Here is an 8,435-nt window from a genome sequence, read left to right as displayed (position 1 = left end):
TGTATATATGTATATATATATATATGACTGTAAATAATATTTGTAATATCGCTTAGAATTCTCATTTTTAAAATTACACTTACAGTTTCTATAATAAATAATGTTACGTTGCGATTTAAATGCGAAAATACAAAGAAACAAATGATAGTTCGTACTTAATCATTATGAATAATCACACACAGCTTTACTGATCTCTAATTGCTCACTAGTGTCTTGTTTGTGTTTCTCTTTAAAAACAAATTTGTATTCAATCTTCAGAATCCACGATATTTATAATTTTCAACTCAAAACAAATTTCAATAATCAATTAACATAAAAAATAACAGTTTGTATATACAGATACTGCATAATTAGGTAATTAAGCTCGCAATCAGAGATTGCAAAAAAAGCTTACTTATTTTGGGTTTAGTAAAGTTCTACAAATGCCTCAACTGTTTTTTCTTTTTTTTGTTCATTTATGTCGTAATGTAACACAATAAACAACACTAATATACTTTATCTCAAAGTACTTCTATCTTGCGTGTAAAAGGAAGTGTATGTGTGTGAGAGAGAGAGAGAGAGATCAGCTAAGACTCGCAAACAGCAGAAATGACTAAGCGTTCATAAGATATCACGTCTTATCACTAATGACATAATATAACACATATAACGTCGCTTTTGTACGTATAGACGTTTGTCGCGTTTGGCTTGTTTATAATAATTTTTATTTGTGTTACTTTAGACATTGAAAAAACCGACGTGGAATCCGCCGAAATGGATGTTCGGGCCCGTGTGGACCGGTCTGTATTGCACAATGGGTTACTCGTCGTACCTGGTGTGGCGGGACGGGGGTGGTTTCAAAGAAGCAGCCGGGCCGCTTGCTATTTACGGTCTCAATCTCGCCCTTAACTGGACGTGGACACCGCTGTTCTTCGGATGTCGCAGCTTAAAATGGGTAAGGATATTGCGCCGTCTAATGTGTGTGCGCGCACACACATTAGATGCACATTTGTTTCGGAAACAACATTGACTGTTTATATTTTTGTGCAGAGTCTATACGAAATCGTAGCGTTATGCGCTAGCACAGCGGCGGTCGGAATCGCGTTCTACAATGTTAATCACGTAGCTGGTTATCTCATCGTTCCCTATTTCGCATGGACCTCTCTCGCCACGGCGCTTAACTATGTCATTTACCGAGATAACAAAGAACAATCCGCGATCGAGAAGTCCGTACAGGAAAAGAAATAAGATTATTTACACAATTATATAAAACAAAACGGGAGAGAAAGGAAATATAACAGACACACGCGGCAAAAGCTGCAGATGTCTTTTAGAAAGTTAGCATCGGAGAAAAAATTTCTCACGAAATCAATACTCATTAGTGACGGAACTAATGAGTGCTTTGTCATCAATGATTTATGTACTTAATCGATGAGCATCGAACATTTCATTTCGCACACATACGTGTACATCTAGAAAGAAATTTTGAGAAAGCAACGACTATCACCGCACGCTTATCTATCAAAATCTATTATTTGTTTGCTTATACCGAGAGTAAAATATATTATACGTTTTTTTTTTGTTTTTTTTTTTTTTTATAAACATCCAAAAAGAATGCGATATGCATAAATTGCGTCGACAGTCTAGATTTGATAAAGCTTCTTCTGTTAATTTTTTCTTGTTCTGAATTTTAAACGAAATAATTAACCGAGAGAGAAACAGAAAACCAATCACGTGCCTATCACTTGTTTACAATTAGGTAAATGTCCCAATTACTGGCAATCCGATTTTACATGATTTTTTTGAATATACAGATTGTATATCATCACACACGTTGTCTTATTCAAGTTTTACATCCATTTTTACTAGGAGAAAAATAACAGATACAAGTACTATCTCGATAAGAAACTTTTTACGTCGATTGCAAAATTGCAATCCATTACAAAAATTCGAATTTCTTATCGAGATGCTGTAATATGATCGTGAAAACGTTTGACCATACATTAAATATAAACAGAAAATTTCACCGACAAACTTGAAAGTAAGTAAAAAACACAAAAAAAAATTTATCGAATAACGTAATACATAACTGGTTGATTCTTGAGTAACATTTTTTATATACCCGCGTGTGTTCAAAAAAATACCCACCTATCTCTAAGTTTCTTATACTGAGAAGGACAAAAAACACAATAATTTTTACACATGGACTGCTCGTTTAATATATACAATAATAATAATAATAATAATAATGATAATAATAATAATGATACATTTTAATATATAAAATACACGTAAATGAAGAAATATATAAACATATAAGTTATTAGATCTATTACCTTGATTATAGGTGTCATATCAAAAACTGTCATTAATAAAGTCATTCGATTGCCAGAATTAGGAACCAAGCGATTTCGAATATTTGCCAATAGGCGAAGTGCAACGTCTTCTCGTCTACTATTTTATTTAAATTTATCGAAATAATTCTATTCTTAGTTGTTACATTTGAACTACAAGAAATTGAAAAGCAAAATCGATCTTTCAACGAACTGAAATATCATCAGCCAGATATATATACTCGATCAGATATGCAAGCAAACGCTTTAATACAAGCTTTAATTAATTGAGACATTTACCCTTGTCATTGTTGTTCGATCGTCGCAATTGCCGAGTTTTAATAAGAACGTGCTTTTTTTTGCATTGAACGCACAACGACGTTAGTATACATATGTTTATTGATCGACATATGAAATAAAGATAAAATCGACCACGTGTACGTACATTACACAGTGTACAATCGTAAATATCTTTTAAATGTACTAAGTGTTAATAAATCATATAAAGAAATCTTGGAGGATAAAAGGGTGGGATAATATAGGAGACTTCCATTTTCTTCATCGTCTACCCTATTCCGCATTATGGAATTACGAAACTTGGTTTTTTAATTACAATAGTGTTCGCGCGCATGTTCGACCAGTGATGACCAGGACCCTACTGCCTTCTACGAGAATGATCCGACTACTGAACAGTAATCGAATAGAGAAGATAAAATCAGTGACACAAAGTCGCTGCAAACAACAAGAACTACTGACACTTGGGCGATCACTAATGTAATTAACATTGGTAAAGCAAAATCAATCGTAAGTGTAGTCCCGCTTTCGTTTTACAGTTATACGGATCAGTGCCATCTTGAACCTTCAATCTCGCCTTTTGTACAGAATAGGGCAGAATATATTACAGAAGAGAGATATCGAGTACGATTGTACGTGCGGCTGTTGCTCGGGCAGGACTTGTTCCGAGCGACCGTCACCGCCGCCGTATTTGGCTGCCGTATTTCACAAGCGCTACGTGGGCTCGGTCGCGTAGATGTAGCCTTGTTGTTGCAGCACAAACAGCCGTTTTTCGACCGCTTCTTTATCTACAATTATAAACAAGCAAATGAAAAGTCTCGAAATACGATCTGTTCAATATTTTTTCGGTCTCAAAACCCATGATCGTGAAAAATGGTACGTACATTTAATAAGCAAAGCTCGGTCCTGGGTGTGGCTGACGTGCTGCGCCAACGAGTGTAACAGTATCTGCGCTGTGTGATAACGTTGAAAACATTCACCACCTTTTCCAAACAATTCGTCCAACGCTGCTGACTGACACTACAAAAACAATCCAATCAAATACATTGAATATATGAAGAAGAAAATAGAGAAACTAGCTAAGTGAAACAAGTTGCTTTAGTACCATGTGAATCGCATGATTGTACAGTATTTTGTCTGCTGTGGCTCCTGTTTGACGAAGGAGTCCCGCGCTATTCAGCTGCTTGCATTCCGTCAGACATGACTTGAATTTCTCATTCATCGTGCTAACAACTGTAACAACATAATTAAATTTAATTCAAACTTGTGTAGCATTTGACTCTCAATTTGCGCGTATTGTTCTCGATTCGAATTTCATTACGGAAATTTTATATTATTCTCCTTTATGGATTTACCTTCTTTCACAGTGGCTGTCGGCTGCAACCTGCCTGCTTTGAGTTCTTGAGTAGCCAGATTCAAACCAGAGCTAAGCCACTGAAGAGCTCGCACCAGTAGGATGACCTGTTCGGCGCGCTTTCTAGTAGCCGCGTTTCCCGCTTGTTCGATACTGCCGAGTGGCGCCGGCTGCTCGATATTGCCGAGAGGTCCGGCCCTGGAACGAGCGACTTCGCAAACGCAGTCGCACAACGCTACGACAAAGTTCAGCTTTGCCAGAATTTCGTTGTGCTCGCGTTCCATCAGTGTTTCCTCCGGCAGTTCAGGCGCGATAAACGTCAAAGGACGATCATCAGCCATCGTCGGTGGCATGTCGGGGAACAGACTTTGGAAGCTACCGGTTTCTAAATAACGCGATCTCGGTGAAATAATGTTCCAGCTGATATGAGAGTTCGGCAACATTGGTAGAAAGTTACCAGATATCTCCGGGAGAGTAACTGCCCTAGTGCCGAAGGGTATGACAGGCGAATGTCTGAGAGTGTTATTGTTGTCCTGAAACGCGCGTGAGGTAGGCGAGCCGAGCACTGCCAGCGGACCTGTGAGCAGCGGCGAGGACGCGCTGTTATTGCCCGTGGAACGCCGCAATGGTGAGGTTCCGCTCGGCGTGTGCGAGTGCCTCGCCACGGGACTCACTTGCCAAGTATTAGGTGGCGGCGGGGTTTCGCTCAACCTAGTGGTTGACAAGTTAGATTTATTCCATTGATCGATGCGCGCACACACACAGTTTGTGGAATGTATCCGATTCAAGTGTCATGAGAGATTTGATATTTTAATTATTTTAAGAAAAATTGAAATAATTAAAAGGAATAAAACTTTTTGGTAAATAAACGCAACGATTTAATGATCTGACAGTTATATCCATCAAAAACTCTTTGACAGATTTATTTTATCATAATGATGAAATGTAGGAATATAAAAGCTATTTGAAATCGAACAAAAACTTCGATCATATTAATAGAAAACAAATATAAAAAATTTACTACGTGAAAATCCACGACGGAGAATAAAGTTGCTCGAGAAAACGTACCTTCTACCGGGTGGAGTGCCAATGACAAATTGTACACTGGGTGGACTGAGAGAGCCAATATCCGGGGGATGACTCCTGTGAGAGTCGACACTGCGTTTCATGCTGATTGGCTGGGAACGTGGTACGCTACTGCCGCCGGAACGTGCAGCGTTCGGCGATTGCGACGGCTGATGAACCGTCGCGTTGCGTTGACACGGAACAGGAATCGGCTCCGAAATCGGCAAGTAGCACGGTCGAGGCGGACTGATGGCTTCCCTGCTCGTCTGTCTGTTATATCTGGCAAATAGGTGTAGAAATAGTAAGTACGATAATTGTAAGTACTTAGTAAGTACTTAGATTTAAACGTCTAATCTAATAAATGTCACATACTCGCCCAATTTTGATAAGCACGGTCGGGGAGGACTGACGGCTTCTCTGCTTACTTGCTTAGTATATCTAAGATAATAATGATATATAAATGTGTAAGAAACAGTTCATAAAATAATTAAAAATATTTTTAAAAACTGGAAATTCAAGAAAGTGTATCTCTCTATTTTCTCAAATATAAGAAATTTTATATTAGATAATCTTTTTTTTTTTTTTTGCACGCTGTTTTAATCCGTTACATAACATCTACTCACTTGACTGGTGGATTATTGTCAGTGTCGCTGATATCACTCGGTACAAGGACGAAGTCGTCTTCGGGACTAGAACAGGGAGTTTCCGTTGGCTCAGGCTCCGATCTATTAACGATCGGCGTTCCCTCCTCGATCGGGATCGGCATTGTTCCAGGCGATGCCGGCAATTCTGTAGGCACCGGACTTGGGCTTGGGCTCTCCCGAACTCCTGTAATAAACGAATGGCCAAAGAATTCGTCGAAATCCATACGGTCGACCGCTTCACGTCTCAACAAGCCTATCAAGAGATTCGTTAGCTCAGGCGACGTTCCAGGTGGTATACTGTAACAAAAATTGTGAAGATCTCTTTAGTATATTTGTCTGTGAGATTTCTTTCTTACTACAATAAAAAACTAATATAATATAGTTTTTTGTGCACCTTGGAACAAGATTAACAGTGTTTTCGTAAATCGACTTGAGGGCGTGAGGGTTGTTCGCGGGATGTGGTGCTTTTCCGGTAAGACACTGATATAATATAGTTCCTATGGACCAGAGATCGGCCTTAGCATCATATTGAAGAGACATAATAACCTCAGGAGCCATATACATCGGCGAACCGCAAAGAGTTGCCGCCATAACACCTTCCTGGAGAAATCTAGCGAAACCGAAATCCGCTGAAATAGAAAAAAAAAAAAAAAAAACTTCCGTTACATGTTAACAGACAAAGTGATACGTACTGATATCATTAAATTTACAAGACATTACCTATCTTTAATGTTATTTCGTGTGGCTGTGGACATGCTTTGCCACAGTTGTGATTTAACAAGATATTCTGTGGTTTTAGATCTCTGTGGACTATTCCTTTGGCATGCAATACTTTCATCGCACGGACTAGCTGCTTAAGAAACAACCTTATGGTGTCTTCAGAAAGAGTACCTTTTGCTATTAAACAATTACATGTTATTAGACTTCTAATTTTATTAGTTTAGATATTTATAACATTGATCAATTTATTATTGCCTTCTCTTTTTTTTAAACTGCACGCTTACCGTTTAAGTAATCTCCCAAATCTCCGCCATTACAATATTCCATAACCAGGAAGACATTATGATTAGACTCCTGCGCATTGAAAAGATGTAAATCATATTTTTTTTAATCAACAATAAATGTGGTGCGATCGCGTGTTCGTATAAATATTTCTCACCTTACAATCGTACAATGCAACAACATTCTCATGATGTAATTTAGTTAATGCCTGTAAGACAAAGCACTATATATTCAGAAAAGTATATTCAGAAAACGTGTATTTTTACATTGTTTTATTATATTTTGATTTTTGCACTAGATAAAACATCACATGTTTAGAACTAGCATTTTTGTACATAACTATATATGTTTTCTTTTTTATTTACTTAATGTTAAAAATGCAAAAAAAAAGCAGTATACCTTTAAGATTTTGATTTCTTTCTTCAACAATTCCTGAGATTTAGCCAATGTTTTCTTTGTGATGCTCTTAATAGCAACTACTAAGTTTGGTTTCTGTAAGTTCAAAAAAAAAACCTAAATGTAATTATTGCCATATGAGCATGTATAAAGAAATAAAAATTAAAAAAAATACTTAAGTCAAATTTTGTAGAAATTAAAAAAAATCTAAATATTACACGTATCAAAAAATAAAATAAATCCTAAAGTTACGAAGATATTTAATAGACAAAAACACTTTTCTAGATTTTGCAAATATATTTTTGGAGCACGATCTCAAATATAAAATTCAACTATCACTCCTGTGTCAAATATTCTGGTTTTAGATTTTTGTATAGATCTCAAGTTACAGACACTTATCATTTTGCAACAAAATTTATTAGAAAATTTATTCGAAATTTAAATTATCTATTCTACCATGCGGAACACTGTGCCATCTTCTTACATAAAGGATAAAGATTTGATCTCGCACACAAAGAATTACACGGTCTTGCGAATAGAATTTTCATGAAAAAAAAAATATATATATAAAACATTTTATTTCGCCTGTTTGTGATAAAAAAAAAAAAAAGAGAAAAAATTAATGGGCAGGGTCGAGAATGCTCACTTTGCGATGTCTGCCTCTGAATACCACGGCAAAAGCGCCCGTGCCGATCAGATCCTTAGGATTGTATTCGTAATCGCCCAACGTCTCCATTTCTCCCGTCCGCGAAATGTGTGCAAATCTCTACCGACGTGTTGAGGTCGACGGTTTACCAACAACACGAGGATTCATCGCCCGTGATCGTCCGAAATCGATACGCGGTCGATCGTCGCCGCGTGGTTGGATCGTCCGCTTCCAGATTTCTGATTCCGCCTGTGTGTTACACAGATTTTTGATCGAAACAACGCTGGCGCAGCATACGCAGTATCCTGGGAAATCTACATCTCAATCTGCGATCGGAGTTTTGTCGAATCCGTGGCGTCGAATCACTGCTCCTAAAATCAGTGACAAGAGGGGGGCGGGGAGGACGGGAGAGAGATTTAAGTGGCTGATGAGAGAAAAGAGGTAGAGACAAGAGACGAGCACGTTCGAAAAAACACAAAGTACCACGGAGAAGATTTTAACTGCTACATCATTCGTCACACTCCCCCACACAGCACTAACACATTGTTGATGACCAAGAAAGAGCGACGACGGCTGATGAAACGTCAGAGACGTCGTTGCTGGTCGTCGTCGCGAACGTCGCGACGGTCGCGCCTCGCGCGGGTTGGACCTGCGTTCGAAAACTCGCGAAAAAACGTGCGCAAACACAAATTATAGATTTTCCAGTACCGAAGCAAATTTCC

At 38.0% G+C, this 8,435-nt stretch overlaps 2 protein-coding genes across 3 annotated transcripts in view; one reads left to right on the top strand and one right to left on the bottom strand.

Annotated features, from left to right (window-relative positions):
* The window catches only part of LOC109858414 (translocator protein), a 3,716-nt gene extending 893 nt beyond the window's left edge, over positions 1–2,823 (top strand). The window contains exons 2-3 of the mRNA XM_020435626.1: positions 722–934; positions 1,030–2,823. Coding sequence (XP_020291215.1) covers positions 722–934; positions 1,030–1,227 — 411 coding nt within the window. The 3' untranslated portion in view covers positions 1,228–2,823. The remainder of the gene's footprint in view (positions 1–721; positions 935–1,029) is intronic.
* On the bottom strand, positions 1,562–8,327 carry LOC109858413 (serine/threonine-protein kinase ULK2). Of its 2 annotated transcripts, none has more exons than XM_020435625.1 (14): positions 7,714–8,327; positions 7,071–7,163; positions 6,829–6,879; positions 6,674–6,743; positions 6,390–6,566; positions 6,064–6,298; positions 5,649–5,966; positions 5,398–5,463; positions 5,029–5,304; positions 4,418–4,671; positions 3,962–4,345; positions 3,712–3,839; positions 3,491–3,626; positions 1,562–3,394 (listed from the first exon to the last, which is right to left on the bottom strand). In XM_020435625.1, exons 1-14 carry the CDS (start codon positions 7,801–7,803, stop codon positions 3,321–3,323), a joined length of 2,352 nt encoding a protein of 783 aa, XP_020291214.1. In that variant the 5' UTR covers positions 7,804–8,327; the 3' UTR covers positions 1,562–3,320. The 2 variants fall into 2 exon arrangements, with proteins under 2 accessions (XP_020291214.1, XP_020291213.1); XM_020435624.1 differs by having other exon boundaries at positions 3,962–4,671; positions 7,714–8,084; positions 8,197–8,327.
* Positions 8,328–8,435: the final 108 nt, after the last annotated feature.

This window comes from Pseudomyrmex gracilis, unplaced genomic scaffold (genome assembly GCF_002006095.1).
Source record: "Pseudomyrmex gracilis isolate BER0280 unplaced genomic scaffold, ASM200609v1 scaffold_203, whole genome shotgun sequence".
Classification (NCBI taxonomy): Eukaryota; Metazoa; Arthropoda; class Insecta; order Hymenoptera; family Formicidae; genus Pseudomyrmex; species Pseudomyrmex gracilis.
The sequence above is the reverse complement of the archived record's forward strand: the minus strand, read 5'-3'. Positions and strand labels throughout refer to the sequence as shown.